This window comes from Dreissena polymorpha, chromosome 15, assembly GCF_020536995.1.
Source record: "Dreissena polymorpha isolate Duluth1 chromosome 15, UMN_Dpol_1.0, whole genome shotgun sequence".
Lineage (NCBI taxonomy): Eukaryota > Metazoa > Mollusca > Bivalvia > Myida > Dreissenidae > Dreissena > Dreissena polymorpha.
In genome coordinates this window covers 15,258,320-15,275,785 of record NC_068369.1, presented here as the reverse complement: position 1 = coordinate 15,275,785, position 17,466 = coordinate 15,258,320, and the positions used below count along the sequence as shown (strand labels likewise).

Genomic DNA, 17,466 nt, shown 5'->3' with positions numbered 1-17,466 from the left:
TATCATGAACATTTCACATTAAATAAATCTCATAGTGATGACGATATTAATGATGATTATGACGATGATGATGACGATGACGACGACGATGACGATGACGAGGATGATGATGATGATGATGATGATGATGATGAGGAGGAGGAGGAGGAGGAGGAGGAGGAGGAGGAGGAGGAGGAGGAGGAGGAGTAAGATGTTAATGAAGAAGAAGATGATGATGATGTTGATGATAATGATGACTGCTTTTAAATGTTTCATTAAATGATATGTTATTCTATAAGTATTTGTGTACAGAATTTCGCGTCGCAAGCTAAGAAGGTCCACCGATTCATAAACAAATTTTAAGGCGGGAAACATCAAATTAACAAATTTGATAATAATAATAGGAGAAGTACAAGTAGTAGTAGTAGTAGTAGTAGTAGTAGTTGTAGTAGTAGTAGTAGTAGAAGTAGTAGTAGTAGTAGTAGTAGTAGTAGTAGAAGTAGTAGTAGTAGTAGTAGTAGTATTAGTAGTAGTAGAAGTAGTAGTTGTAGTAGTAGTAGTAGTAGAAGAAGTAGTGGTATAAGTAATAGTAGTAGTAGTAGTAGTAGTAGTAGTAGTAGTAGTAGTAGTAGTAGTAGTAGTAGTAGTAGTAGTAGTAGTAGTGGTAGTAGTAGTAGTAGTAGTAGTAGTAGTAACCAACCAATGCGAAAGACGCAAAAATCTTGTCGGACACGAGGTCCGATAACTTTTAAAATTTGTCGGACCTCGCCAGATTTTATCGGACCTCGTTTTTCGTCCGTGCCGAGACAAGTATGTTTCGCCGTTTTATTAAAAGTTGTTAAATTTTAAATGCCGCTCACTTTCCAGCCATATCATGATATCAGTAAGAAAGTGATTAAATAAAGGTACTACAAGAACGTTTAACAATATGAAAACGGAATCACCTGATCAAAAAGTTATCCACGTTTTCGCGATCGTTGACACAGCCACTTCTACTTCTTCATCAAATCTTGACACGGGACAGGCAACGGTCGTGTGGTTCCCCGCTTTCTATTTACGATCATCACAATGCTCGAAACCAGTAAAATTTAATTCAACCATGATGTCATTGATGCGTCGCCTACGTCACGAAACAATGTGCAATATTTAACTGGTTCTAAGAATCGCGCTTGGAGTTTGTTACGTCACCAGCAAAGACAGCCAGTTCGACTGGTTGGAAAATTGATTTTAAAGTTAAATAATCTATCGAAGTAAAATAAACATGAATTAGACCTTTTTTTAATATTCCTAGTTTCGTGTTCATTTTTAATCAAAGTTTTACATATTGTTTTTTTTTTTTCTTGTCGGACACGAGGTCCGACAATTTGGGAAATATTATCGGACCTCGTCGAATTTTATCGGATTTGTCCGAGGTCCGATGTCTTTCGCATTGGTTGAACTGTAGTAGTAGTAGTAGTAGTAGAAGTAGTAGAAGAAGTAGAAGTAGTAGTAGTAGTAGTAGTAGTAGTAGTAGTAGTAGTAGTAGTAGTAGTAGTAGTAGTAGTAGTAGTAGTAGAAGTAGTAGTAGTAGTAGCAGCAGTAGTAGTAGTAGTAGTAGTAGTAGTAGTAGTAGTAGTAGTAATAGTAGTAGTAGTAGTAGTAGTAGAAGTAGTAGTAGTAGTAGTAGTAGTAGTTGTTGTTGAAGTGGCCGTGATAGTATTTTTTTATAACAAAAAGAAAAAAGAAAGAATTCCCCTATAACCTTACATCCACTTCAATCTGATTTGCTTAAAGAGCATTTTACGATGGCCGATATGAATTAACCAACCTATCGTTAAACCCCGTAATTAAGAATAGACTATAGACCCGATCACAGTGCGTAAGGGTTTGAATGCAATTAAAATATAAAACGATACAATAGAAAGATTTTAAATAATTTTAAGAAACAATAATCATTATCGACCATCGTTACGCGATAAGGAATAGTGTCGTGGATTTGATACCAGTTTTGCTCGGAACCAGTCAAATCGTGGCTTACCAAGTTTAAGCCCATTGATGAAGTTGTCGTCGTTCAGCCGCCCAAGCGTCCACTTGATTGCGTTTATCACCTGCAGCACCTGCACATCCGGTACGCGACAAGTGGTGTCCAAGTACACGGAGCCAATAAACTCGATATAGGCGTCGCCCGGAAGTAGTTCTGTTCCCAGTCCATGTGCTCTGATGAAACCGGAAGTAATTGCGAACAACGCTGCTAGCATCGACCTAACTCTATGCTGCATAATTATATTGATAGGGAGTTGTCAGTTCTACAAAGGAAATGCATGAAGATGTATTATAAACGAGCATGTAATAATGACGATGGTATATATATATATATATATATATATATCTCGATTCCTCCAGGTTCTATTTGTAAAGGTCGTTTAAAATCTTACTTTATTTTAATCTGAAGTTTCAGTTGCTAAAAAATTAAGTCACGCGTGGTGGATACAATAAAACAGGAATAAACTGTTTTCAATTCAGTTAAAGAAGTTTTCAATAAAATCAATATAACTGACTGTACAAACAAAAACAACGTTGACACCCTTTAAGTACCAAGTAGAATATGAGCGTATCATTTAAAGCCGATTCATCGTGTTCACTGGATGTTCTGAAGTACCCGTATTACAATCTCTTTTGCTCTATATGACTTACGTCATGCGGACATATTTCTTATGTCATATGCGGCAAGAGTAGATCCTCCCATTACGTGCAATCAAGTAGTCTGGTCAGGAGCTACCATGTCCTCCAATGTGACAACTAAACCTCGCTTGACTTCATAGCAGACAGCGTTGCTCCAGTCCAGACTGCGTGATTTCGCAAGTTTGGTTGGAGCTACGCTGATCGCATGTGACATAAGACCTATAAGTATGACAGTAAATGTCCTTCAACTACGTTTGATGAATATCCAATGTTTAAATTTCAACGTTTTGTTCCTGCTGGGTTAGGGTTAGTTTGTCTACCCTTACATCAGTATTTGCTGAATAAATGCCATTATCATGTTAAAGTGATAAACTTATGTTCTAATCAGTGAATACTTTATTAACTGATGTTGTTGTTGATGATGATGATGATGATGATGATGATGATGATGATGATGATGATGATGATGATGATGATGATGATGATGGTGAGGATGATGATGATGATAAATATGATGCTTGACATCCGCGATATTTCTTCGTTTGCATTCAGACCAGGATAACCTTGCTTCGAATATATTAACATCTGCAAATAGTTTGTGAGGGATAAAAAACGAAGAACTCGACTGATTTAAACACGGAAGTCTTAATTAAAAAAATATTTGTTAAACAGTATTGTTTTATACAGTTATACTCTCTGATATAATGCACTTGATAGAACACAAGTATTCATATCAAGACACTATAGGAAATCAGAATCGTATAACGAAGATATCGAGAAATACCTGAATGATCGCCTTTAATAAATATAACCATACCTTTGAATAGATTGTCTTTGCACACGAATATCACTATGCCCAAAATGTCAAACGCCAAGATAAATAATTATAGCTACCGGTATGTTTAACAATAAAATCCTTCCTTTCGCACCAGTACTGTATGTTTAAGAATTAACATTAGATATAAATTCATATAACTTAAATTTCAAAAACTTAGAGCTACAATATCGAATATCGCAGATATCCGTCAGCGTAAGCTCTTTATCCAATGCATTTTGTTTTTCTACCGATTCTTGCTGGTACTTAATTCAATTGACACAGATGTAAACAAAGTATTCGGCGGTAGTTTTTGGTTATTGATGCTTACCAAACAGGTCATACCTGTATAGCACCCTTACTTGTATACATTCAAGTACTGTGTTAATAATCTGATATGTCCTTATCCGCCGTGTATCTTGATCTTGCTTCTTTTTTGTAATATCATAGAATTTTGCCATGTTATATTTATGCTTACATATACACGATATTTAACAACTATGTACTAACAGTTCACATCTCTTCTTTAAGATAATGGAGTGATGTCTTTGCTATAGTGGGACACGTTTACTAACCATTTAACCGGAAACAAGGCTACTGAGACGCATTCAAACAACCAATCCTTTTACTTGTTAAAAACTTCATATGAAAGGATTTAAAACATTAGCCTGACGACCTCCATTAGAAGCTTCTTCCACGATACCCATATTTTGAAGATACTGTTCTTCCGCCAGCACTTACCAATACCACAATGCCCGTTAAGCATCATGTCCTTAATCATAATATGTTACATAATTCCACTCATCTGGTTATTTTATTTTATAAGTAACCCCTTTGGTACACGGTTCACGTTGGCGAGTATGAGATCCGACCACCACACATTGTCTGCAACTGAAAAGGCGGCATGGCTTCTACTCAACCGTCCCAGATATCATCCTACCTAGTCAAATGACTCTCTACACTGATAGGACATGCCGCCCATCCTACTACAAACCTAGTTTTCTGTTGCTAAACCTCATTCATCGACCCTTAACGTTCAGAAACCATACACAGCTGTACCTGTGCTCCTTACTTATTCTGTGTTCTGGAGACGTCCACCCTAACCCCGGCCCCGACTCATCGAGTAGTTCTTCCCTCTCAGAATACAGCCATATATTAAACAACAACGGACTCAGCATCATGCACCTGAATATTCAGAGTCTTAGACCAAAGTTTGACATCCTAGAAGTCGAGGCACATCCATACGACGTACTCGTTCTTACGGAAACTTGGCTTAACCCATCGATTCCTGACGATGATATCGCTTTATTGCATTTTCAGCAACCTGCTGGGTTAGGGTTAGTTTGTCTACCCTTACATCAGTATTTGCTGAATAAATGCCATTATCATGTTAAAGTGATAAACTTATGTTCTAATCAGTGAATACTTTATTAACTGATGTTGTTGTTGATGATGATGATGATGATGATGATGATGATGATGATGATGATGATGATGATGATGCTGATGATGACGATGATGATGGTGAGGATGATGATGATGATAAATATGATGCTTGACAGCCGCGATATTTTTTCGTTTGCATTCAGACCAGGATAACCTTGCTTCGAATATATTAACATCTGCAAATAGTTTGTGAGGGATAAAAAACGAAGAACTCGACTGATTTAAACACGGAAGTCTTAATTAAAAAAATATTTGTTAAACAGTATTGTTTTATACAGTTATACTCTCTGATATAATGCACTTGATAGAACACAAGTATTCATATCAAGACACTATAGGGAATCAGAATCGTATAACGAAGATATCGAGAAATACCTGAATGATCGCCTTTAATAAATATAACCATACCTTTGAATAGATTGTCTTTGCACACGAATATCACTATGCCCCAAATGTCAAACGCCAAGATAAATAATTACAGCTACCGGTATGTTTAACAATAAAATCCTTCCTTTCGCACCAGTACTGTATGTTTAAGAATTAACATTAGATATAAATTCATATAACTTAAATTTCAAAAACTTAGAGCTACAATATCGAATATCGCAGATATTTGTCAGCGTAAGCTCTTTATCCAATGCATTTTGTTTTTCTACCGATTCTTGCTGGTACTTAATTCAATTGACACAGATGTAAACAAAGTATTCGGCGGTAGTTTTTGGTTATTGATGCTTACCAAACAGGTCATACCTGTATAGCACCCTTACTTGTATACATTCAAGTACTGTGTTAATAATCTGATATGTCCTTATCCGCCGTGTATCTTGATCTTGCTTCTTTTTTGTAATATCATAGAATTTTGCCATGTTATATTTATGCTTACATATACACGATATTTAACAACTATGTACTAACAATTCACATCTCTTCTTTAAGATAATGGAGTGATGTCTTTGCTATAGTGGGACACGTTTACTAACCATTTAACCGGAAACAAGGCTACTGAGACGCATTCAAACAACCAATCCTTTTACTTGTTAAAAACTTCATATGAAAGGATTTAAAACATTAGCCTGACGACCTCCATTAGAAGCTTCTTCCACGATACCCATATTTTGAAGATACTGTTCTTCCGCCAGCACTTACCAATACCACAATGCCCGTTAAGCATCATGTCCTTAATCATAATATGTTACATAATTCCACTCATCTGGTTATTTTATTTTATAAGTAACCCCTTTGGTACACGGTTCACGTTGGCGAGTATGAGATCCGACCACCACACATTGTCTGCAACTGAAAAGGCGGCATGGCTTCTACTCAACCGTCCCAGATATCAAGTTTGACATCCTTGAAGTCGAGGCACATCCATACGACGTACTCGTTCTTACGGAAACTTGGCTTAACCCATCGATTCCTGACGATGATATCGCTTTATTGCATTTTCAGCAACCATTTCTCTGTGATCGTATAAATCGTCTTGGCGGCGGTGTAGTTATATATGTTCGAGAAGGTATCAATGCAACCAAGCGATCAGATCTCTGTATAAATGGCTTAGAATCTCTTTGGGTCGAATTATCAACAGGTAGGCACATCTTATTGTTGGGAGGCATCTACCATATTCCGGACCAAACAATGACCACTGGACCTTACTAGAACATAACATCGATCAAGCTTTTTCCATGTCCTATGATAATATCATCATCATTTGAGACTTAAATATGAACGTCCTCAGTCAATGCCCAAATAAAATCATAAATCTTATGACATCATACAACGCTGAACAACTTATTTCCTCACCAACTCACATCACAGAACACTCTAGCTCACTTATCGATCTAATCTTTGTAAAAAAACAAAAATCACATACTATCCAGCTTTGTTGCAGACCCTTTCATTCCAAACTTAACTCGTTTTCACTGTCCAGTAGTGGTAGTTCTTCATTTGCATAAGCCCAGAACAGCTCCATTCAAACGACGTATATGGGTCTACGACAGAGGAAACTATGATGATTACAGAGCCGGCTTACGGTCGACGGACTGGAACAGCCTTTTCGACAACGACGACCTAGATGATATTACCGAGAAAATAACAGACACAATCCTATCAATAGCATCCCAAAATATCCCAAACAAGATAATCACAGTAAGACCTCATGACATCCCATGGATGTCACTCCTGATTAGAACTGTTATAAAAAAGAGGCAAAAACTTCATAAAAAAGCAAAAAAATGAATACGCCAGAAGCATGGTCAAAGTTTAAACACGCAAGAAAGTTAGTCACTTAACATATACGTCAGGCAAAACAAAACTATAAAAATAAATTAATTGAGAAATTAAATCAACCTTACACATCTCCTAAACATGGTTTAAAACAGCTAAACAACTTGCAAACAAAACACAATCGCAAACAATACCAACATTATACGACCACAATCACGAGGCAACTACTGACGATGACAAAGTTGATCTTCTCAACAACTACTCTTCCTCTCAGTTAACTGTCGACGATCGAGATCACTATCCTCCACCAATAAATTGTGTTACGGAATCCTCTTTGAGAAGCATCACCATTACGCCCCAAGACGTTCAAGACGCTCTTTCACTTCTTGACCCAAGCGAAGTAAGTGGCCCAGACATGATCAGTCCTAGGCTTCTTAAAGAAGGCATACACGAACTTTCTATACCTCGGTATTACCACCAGGTATATTCTAATTGGCATAGATAAAATTAAATCTATAACCTAGTCAGCAAGATATTTATTATTTTTCAAACGGTACCGCTTTTTAAACCGAAAGTAGGATTTCTAGACGTATACGTCCATTTCGACAAACGCGATTATTTTTAAGATTAAGAGCGCAAAAAGCACCGATTTCTACCTTGTAACCACCATATTTATTCTAATTGGCATAGATATAATATGTTTCTTATTTATACTTAAAATTATTATGTCATGTAGTTCATTTCAAGGTGTGTGGCTTTAAGATATGGCTATCAATGTTTTGTTTTGCTATAATTCATTTGATCGTTTAGATACGTTACAAGTTCAAGTGGAGGCTCTTAACTAAACGTATCAAAGTGTAGTTTTTGACCGTTTTTTATCCATGCAGTCCAGTGTGTACCCGGCATATTTAATTGACGTGGATAGTTGTCACGTACATAACCGTTCATTATACATTTCATGCGCGTATGATCTGATAACGTGTATTGATCTAAGCACTTCTTGGCGAGAAAACAGCATATTTCTTTAGTCTTCATGTGCAATGGTGTTTTCGACAACGGTCTTTTTTACCCCCTTACACTTTTTGTTTTCCTTTCCTTCATACATTTGGTAATGAACTACACATTGTTCCTCAAAATCAAATTGATCGCATCATCTACTGTTTCTGAACGCCGGGGACAATCCGCCAGGACTTTGTTGTCCCATAGCTGATTGATTACAGAAAATGGTTCCGATGGTCGTACGACAACCACACAATACCATTGAACTTAGAATTTTAAGATGGTCACATATTGTCTTAAATAAATTAAAATATACCAAATAAATACATTTAATAATTTTTTAAATATATTTCCAAGTAAAATTAAACATATGCCGATGCATTTACTTAAGACAGTATATAGCCAAATGTATTGGTGCCTAGATTTGTTCTTTTTCAAAAAAGATTATTTTAATCTTATTCTATTAAGTAAACATATTTCTGCTGATTAGAATGGCTATTGTATCGTACTTTTGTATTTTTCATACACAATTTAATATAAATATATTATCAGATGTATGCTTAGTTCCAGGGTGCCAAATGTATTAACAGGAACTTTAATTCCAATTATTTTCTTGTTTAATAAAGCGTAAGGCTTCTGCATACTAATTTAAAACGCAATATTTTGCTTACACATATCGCATTACATGCATTATTGTGTCAAAATTAAAACATAGCAAATTGCACCCATGTGTCTTTTCATTCATTGCCTGGTTGGGAGTGTGTGCAGAAGATTTGTATTGAGAAAACCGGGATTCTGCTATATGGCTACGACCAAATACAGCTTTATAAATGTGTCACGTGGATATTGCTAGATACATGACACGCCCCGATACATGATGATGATGATGATGATGATGATGATATTGATGATGATGATGATAATGATGGTGGTGCTGCTGCTGATGATAATGATGATGGTGATGATGATGATGATGATGATGATGATGATGATGATGATGATGATGATGATGATGATGATGAGAATGATGATGATGATGATAATGATAATGATGATGAGGATGATGAGGATGATGATGATGAGGATGAGGATGATGATGATAATGATAATGCGATGCACAATAACGAAAAGTACTAACTGAAATATACCATGAATGCCATTTTGTTCATGAGTTAGTATGATTCGAAATTGAGAAGGTTCAACATAAAACATCTTAAACTCAAAATTAAACAAACTTCTACAAATTCGACAACCGCGATAATTTTTCGCGCCAGAATGGCCGAGTGGATAGCGCGTTTGCATTCCGACCAGGATAACCGTGCTTCGAAAATATTAACATTTGCAAATAGTTAGTGTGGGCTAAACACGAAGAATTCGACTGATTCAAACACGTTTTAATTAAAAAAAATAAATGTTCGGTTAACCATATTGTTTTATTCAGTTTAATACTGTCTGATATAATTCATTGATAGAACACAAGTAATCATATCAAGACACTTAAGAAAAACAATATTGTATAATGAAGAAATCGAGAAATACATGAATGATCTCCTTTAACTAATATAAGCTTACCTTTGAATAAATTGTCACCGCACACGAATTTCACTATGCTCGAAATGTCAAACACCAAGACAAAAAACTACAGCTACCGGTTCGTTGAAAAATAAAATCCTTTATTTCGCACCAGTACTGTATGTGAAAGCATTCAGGTGAAAACTAAATTCATATTACTAAAATTTCACAAACTTAGAGCTGTAATATCAAATTTCTCCTATACCCGTCATTGTAAGCTCTTTATCCAATACAGTATGTATCTACAGATACCTGTTGGTCTTAAATTCAATTGACACAGATGTAAACAAAGTATTCGGAGGTAGTAGAGGTTACTGTAGTGCACCAAATGATTATACGGGTATAAATAGACTTGTAAAACGTTTCAAAACACACGAAGCGAAGCACATATTTTGTCGTTTTTAATGATTCATATTTATATAAATCGATGTGAAAGGCGGCATACCATTTGTTAAATGTGTTACACTGATGAGGATGGTAAAACGGTGTTTAATGAATAAAATGCGCGTAAAGTGTCGTCCCAGGTTAGCATGCGCATTCCGCACAAGCTAATCAGGGACGGCACTTTCCGTCTGGACTAAACTTTCTTTTGAAAAGACTTCCTTTAAACGAACATAATATATGAGGAAAGCGTCGTCCCTAATAAGCTATTGCGAACAGCGAATTTGGTGGCGTAGTGGAAAAGGTGTCCGCCAAGCGACCGGGATTTCACAGTCTCGATCCCTATTTTGAGAGCGTGCTTTAGATCTAAAAGACTACAAGTACTAGTTCTAGTCACAGGAAACGGACTCGAGTTCCTCGCGAATCGCACAAATTTAGAATTCCACAATCTACCATTTTAAGGTTTTTTTAGCAATTAATCGCGAACAAAGTTCCCCTAAAGTTTTTAATTTTTATCTTTTTAGCAGCATCTATCAACTGAAAATCGGATAGAGGTTCGTTTGGTAATACAACTCCTTCAACATTAATATACTTTTAAGTATTAAAACTAATTTAAAGCCACACATCTTTAAATGAAATACATGTTAATCAATACATATAGATGCAATTTAAAAGTGTGCAAATTTGTCAATAAATCTATAGCCTAGTAAGCAAGTAATTAATAAGTGTTTTAAAATTTTAAATCCGAAAGTAGGATTTCTATACGTATACACTATTTCAACAAACTCGATTATTTAAAGTTTTAAAGCGCACAATATACGGATTTCTACCTTGTTACCACCAGGTTTATTCTAATTGGCATAGATAAAATTAAATCTATAGCCTAGTCAGCAAGTTATTTATTATTTTTCAAACGGTACCGCTTTTAAAACCGAAAGTAGGATTTCAAGACGTATACGTCCATTTCGACAAACGCGATTAATTTTAAGATTTAAAGCGCAAAAAGCACCGATTTCTACCTTGTAACCACCAGATTTATTCTAATTGGCATAGATATAATATGTTTCTTATTTATACTTAAAATTATTATGCCATGTAGTTCATTTCAAGGTGTGTAGCTTTAAGATATGGCTATCAATGTTTTGTTTTGCTATAATTCATTTGATTGTTTAGATACGTTACAAGTTCAAGTGGAGGCTCTAAACTAAACGTATCAAAGTGTAGTTTTTGACCGTTTTTGATCCATGCAGTCCAGTGTGTACCCGGCATATTTAATTGACGTGGATAGTTGTCACGTACATACCTTGCGTTAACGTTTAAACTTTTTAGTTGCTTTGCAACTTCAATAAGTTGTGAGGTGCTTGAGAAAGTGCTGTAAATGGGAATGTTGGGTACGACACGCCCACCCACGCTCTTAAACTTCTTCATTATCTTCTGATTGTCTGTGAGATTATTGCTCAGTTTGTTTTTTTCTTAGGAGGAAATTTCAATAAGCCAATGTATGTATGCCATCTTGTTGAATAACACGTTTATCATCATTTGCGCTTAGAGCTACTTTGTTAACCGTTCATTATACATTTCATGCGCGTATGATCTGATAACGTGCATTGATCTAAGCAATTTTTGGCGAGAAAACAGCATATTTCTATAGTCTTCATGTGCAATGGTGTTTTCGACAACGGTCTTTTTTACCCCCTTACACTTTTTGTTTTCCTTTCCTTCATACATTTGGTAATGAACTACACATTGTTCCTCAAAATCAAATTGATCGCATCATCAACTGTTTCTGAACGCCGGGGACAATCCGCCAGGACTTTGTTGTCCCATAGCTGATTGATTACAGAAAAGGTTTCCGATGGTCGTACGACAATCCCACAATACCATTGAACTTAGAATTTTAAGATGGTCACATATTGTCTTAAATAAATTAAAATATACCAAATAAATACATTTAATAACAATCATTATATATTTCCAAGTAAAATTAAACATATGCCGATGCATTTACTTAAGACAGTATATAGCCAAATGTATTGGTGCCTAGATTTGTTCTTTTAAAAAAAAGATTATTTTAATCTTATTCTATTTAGTAAACATATTTCTGCTGATTAGAATGGCTATTGTATCGTACTTTTGTATTTTTCATACACAATTTAATATAAATATATTATCAGCTTTAAAAATGTGTCACGTGGATATTGCTAGATACATGACACGCCCCGATACATGATGATGATGATGATGATGATGATGATGATATTGATGATGATGATGATGATGTTGATGATGATGATGATGATGATGATGGTGATGATGATGATGATGATGATGATGATGATGATGATGATGATGATGATGATGATTACACAATTGCAGTAATACATATGGGCCGTGTCGCGGCAAAACCTGTATTCGTGACAAAATTTCACATTTTTTGTTTTCTATGGATTGATAAAGACTGTTTTGTGCTTGTTATTATGATAACAAATTTATAGATATAGCCCCATTACTTACTGAGAAATTTTTATTTTAGTAACAGCACTGCAGAGGTGTTTTGACGTTAACAACGTTAACAACGTTTTCAAGTAAACCGCATTCAGATGTATGTTACATCAAAATCCACACTTATAAACAAGACATGAAATAACATTTAAGAACACATTTATTTTGTTAAAAATATATTATCAGGTATCTATTTGTTTTAAAAATAGTTGTGATTAACATTAATCTGTAATATAGCATACGTTGCTTAGCAACAAAGTCCACTTATATTTACATCGACCAGCAAACCATACAGTTTAAATAATTTTTTTCTAAACCAATCTCACATATTTTCACAACATATCATTTAGTTTTTCATAGGAATGCACACATCAAAACAAACATTATCAATTACACCATTAATACATAAACCAACAATATCCAATAATAATAATAATAATAAAAATAATTTCATTGTGTTGAAATGTTAGATTTTTATTTCCCAAAAGTGCTTTTCCTAACAATTAAGAGTCGAGTAATCTTTAATAATTTTTATAATTATTCTTAGCATGTTCACAATTTATTTATCGTACAGCTTATACTGTATGCAGAATTCTTCGTTTGCCTTGAATTCTATAGAAACGAACAGAAGTGAATACAAATATTTCATTTGATATTAAAAGGTGTTATTTAAATGTGTTATAAATAAACCAATGTATTCAAACAGACATTGAAGGATATTCAAAAAGAAGTGAAGAATAAGTTTGAAGTTATTTGTCATTCGCCTGTAAATATTGACAGTATAATGTGTGTAATCTTTCGCCGTAGATGCGATGACATAACTATAGTTATGTTTCTGGGCAAGGGCAAGTAGCATCCTTGTTAGCATCGCTGAGATATGGCCTGACAACTTTGTACAAGTACTCCTGTCTGTTTCGGCTGAGTCCTTTGGCCTCTACAATCTGCGGTCGTTGGTATGGAATATGGACGCCATCCATAGCCACTGTAACCTTGACCTCTGGACATCCGACTCTCGTGCGCATTGTGACCACACCTGGCTCTTCCGTCGTCATGCGGAAGTACTGATATTGTCTGAAAATAAAAAAAAATACTATTTTGGCAAACATTTTAAAACGTTTGGATAGGACACAAAATTATGATGCATTTGCGAATAATATTCATTTGCATTGGTAACTATATTGAAGACAATGTGCATGGTTATGTCCGAGTTTTTTTTTTTCGCTTTGTATTGCACTTTAGGAATTTTACACTTTTTGTTAAACAGCAGTATAAAACCGTTATACAGAAAAAAATATTAACAATTCTACTCAGTGGTGTGAACATTTTCAACCAATTATCATAGGCCTACGTTAGTAAATACCTTATCGCTGGTACAGGACAAAACAGTCGGGACAAAAACTCTTCCCAATCCCGCCAGTTCCATGCCGGATACCTCACTGCTTCATTGGATGCTGAGGACATATTCACCATCTGGGTCAATGAGTCCATTGTCTAAATGTTCGACCTCCTGAATTTCAATGATCAGATTGCTAGTATTGTTGGGAGAAGAAATGTAAACTCGATCTTATTCTACATGCTAAATAAATAAAACACTTCATACAAGGAAAATTTACCTTTTTTTAAATTCTTACACATACAACAAAGGCGGCTTTTAGGTACCTGTAAAGTTTCTTTAAATGCCCAAATCCACTGTCAACCAGACACCTGGCATGCCCTGGTATTTGCATGTGGTATTCTATCACGTCATGTCTGCCGGTCATCACACGCCATGTGAAATAGCCAATGAGGTAGCGGTTCTTGTTCTGACCTGTAAAATATTACAGACCATATGCTTACATTCTAAAAATACATACTAAAACGTTACTATATTTTTTTTCTTTGTTATTAAGGTAACGTTACACATTATGTTAAGCCTACTTTAAAAGAAAAATCAAACAATTATTACCATATGCTATATAGTCATAGATAAAAATAATGTTTAGTTGTTAAGAACAAAATTTTTACTCATATGTTTGAAATATTTATTCAAATATAACTAAATGAATCATATGATTGATTACCACTGGATAATTTTACAAAATAATACCTGGACAATTATCCGCATGGATGGAGCATGTCGATTCACCACGCCCGTGGGTGTCTAGCACCATATCCAGCATCGAGATGACAGCATTGGGTCCGTGGGTTTGGGTACCATCTATGCCCATAGTTTCACTTTCATCAATCAAAAAATTGAGCTGTTTAGGCAGTCCATCTATCCGTACACCAAAAATCTGTACTTTGCGAATGGACATGAAATAAATTGGCCCCATTTGCCGCGAGAAGTGAGGAATGGATACATTTTGACTAAAATCAAAAGTATAGTGGTTTGTTATTTTATTAGAACTTAATATGCATGTATCCTTGGCACGCTTTACACAGTCATTATAAAGTTTTCTTTCTTTTTGGGCATTTATCACATGTTGTTTGAAGTTTTCGGCAGCCTCTTACTTTTCACTCTCTTCTATTGCCTTCATAATGTTCTTTCTATGGCCTTCACATGTTGCGCATACATCATCCCTAGGCGAAGCTATTCTAATGTGACACAGACAGCTTTTCCAAATTTCACAGAAAGCAATTCGCTGTAAAGATCTAACCCCAGCCTCGCGACAACTTTCTATATACTCTTTATGAATGGTTAGTTTTGTTTTACCACTGTCAAGATAAATTGGAGGAGTATTGTCGCTTCCTCGGGGAGCTGCTGGTTGGGGGATACCATACGTGTCCGCATAATTTTGCAAAAATTCAACCACGCGTTTAACATCATCATAAATGACGGCTTGTGGTGGTTTCTTGCCTACGTTTCCATGCTTTCTTGGCAATGGACCATTCTGCTTAAAATGGTCTACAAGACTTTCTAAAGCTGATCTACCAATGTCATTATCCAGCATAAACGTTTTCTTGCAAACTGGCTTTTGGAATGCATTGTATGAAACCATCGAACGTTTCCTTGGCTTCCCTCGTTTTGTAATCAGGCCATTTCCACACTTAAGATTACTCACGACAATAATATCCTTCTCTTCCTTTGTCAATTCTCTCATGTTCAATATATAGCGAACTTTTAGTCTGATAAGTTATACCGTAAATTAATACATTTTCGTTCACTGAATATCTTAACAACTTTTAACCTGGTGGTTAATTTGTAAACACGTCTAGTTCGCTATATTCTATTAAATATTTAGATCAAACCAATTTTGCAAAATAGCCAATAATAATAAAATATACTACTTACTTCTATTTCATTATCCATAACACATCATTTCATATTTAACACAAATATAAAACTGTCCAAAACAGCTACACAGATCCACATGTTGCAGTGATGACGAAATCGCGCAAATTAAATAAAATGTTGACGTCACTTTGCAGAGAATTTCCCAACGTCATAACTGATGTCACGAATACAGGTTTTGCCGCGTCACGGCCCATATATTTCTTTATTCTAGCTAAAAAAGAGTCATCAATTTAAGAAACCTTTTTTACCAAACACTTTGCATGTTGATATCAAATATCCATTGACATTAAAAAGTAGTAGATTTTTTTTTGTAATGATAAATTTGACTACAGCACAAATTCAGATGTGTCAGCATGTGGGTGCTATTTAATTAGTAGCATCTTTGCCATACGTGTCAATATGCAGTTGACCGTCACATACAAGACACAACATCATCTTAAACGTGGAGGATACCTGTCTACGGTCGCAAACCTCGCATGGATGACAGAAACTCTTTAACCTGTTAAACAAACAAGGACTTGCCTTTCTTTATAGTTCTATATCTTTCTAAGCCATTACCACACGACCTAAGCATGCGTTAAAATAGACATACACATGCTAGAAGTTTGCTTAAATAAACTGTTTTAAACATAAATAATTACTACACTAATTCGTTAGTTATTGGAAAAAAGGAAATATTTTACTCGCAATCCATACTTCAAAAAATGATGCTCCATATCAACATCAATGAAAATTCCAATTTTTATACAAGCCACGTATTTAAAATTCAGCATTAATTTAATATAATTCGTGTGCATTGAAACACATTTAAGATATGCATAGTGGTATATTCCCTTCAATTACATTTGTGTTGCAGTCGGTGTCTCGGTCTGCAAACAAATGAAAAATATGTTATGAAGGGTTCTTGCCTATGGCTTAAATTGTTTCGACGCTGTTTTGAATCTGAATTTTAATGAATATAATGGCTTATGCTGACGCGCGAAATAATATTGAATGGACATTAATTAACATGGCTGAATCCTTACAATATAATAATTAAACTTCATAAATGGTTATCAGAAATAATCAGGCGAGAAATGAGTGTTACCATCATGTAATAATATAACACACAGGGCCATACTTTAAAAATTTAGGCTTTGTCACCACTTCGAAACAGTGACATGTATTCCACTTGTGGTCCTATGTTAGATGACACTGTTTGTGCAATTGTTTGATGAACCCTTGGAAAATCGAACAGACGTGCCCACAGCCACTTGAGCATCGCGTTTCTTCGCATTGTAAACCTTAAATACGTGCCCATGCACTTTCTTATGGTCGGACTGGAGCGCAATCCTGTCTTGTCTACAAATGTCAAGCATTGCGATTTCAAAGCCTAATAGTTTTTTTTCTATAGAGGCACTACTCTCTATATGGAGGCAACCACGCCGGGAACTTTGTTTCGTAACTTTGGTTGTTCTTTTTTTTAAATTGTTATAGTGTTTATCGAATACCTGGGTTATGTCAGTATCTGTGATTATGTCTTAGCCTTCCATTTAGGTGAAAATAAGGTATCGACTTAACTGCGCAATGGATTTATGTTTTCTTCCTTTTATAATGGCGTGGGTAATGTACATTA

The 17,466-nt window shown here is 35.3% G+C and overlaps 1 protein-coding gene and 1 pseudogene across 3 annotated transcripts in view; both read right to left on the bottom strand.

The window, feature by feature from the left end:
* Nucleotides 1–15,944, bottom strand: part of LOC127860999 (uncharacterized) — a 29,038-nt gene extending 13,094 nt beyond the window's left edge. For 2 of the 3 annotated variants that reach the window (XM_052399325.1, XM_052399327.1), the window contains exons 1-2: nt 15,849–15,944; nt 1,997–2,264 (exon numbers count right to left, since the gene is read on the bottom strand). In XM_052399325.1, coding sequence (XP_052255285.1) covers nt 1,997–2,237 — 241 coding nt within the window. In that variant the 5' untranslated portion in view covers nt 2,238–2,264; nt 15,849–15,944. Of the gene's footprint in view, nt 1–1,996; nt 2,265–9,694; nt 9,981–15,848 lie in introns of those variants that run through there. The other variant, XM_052399326.1, reaches the window with a different exon arrangement.
* Nucleotides 14,093–15,280, bottom strand: LOC127859585 (uncharacterized; annotated as a pseudogene).
* Nucleotides 15,945–17,466: the final 1,522 nt, after the last annotated feature.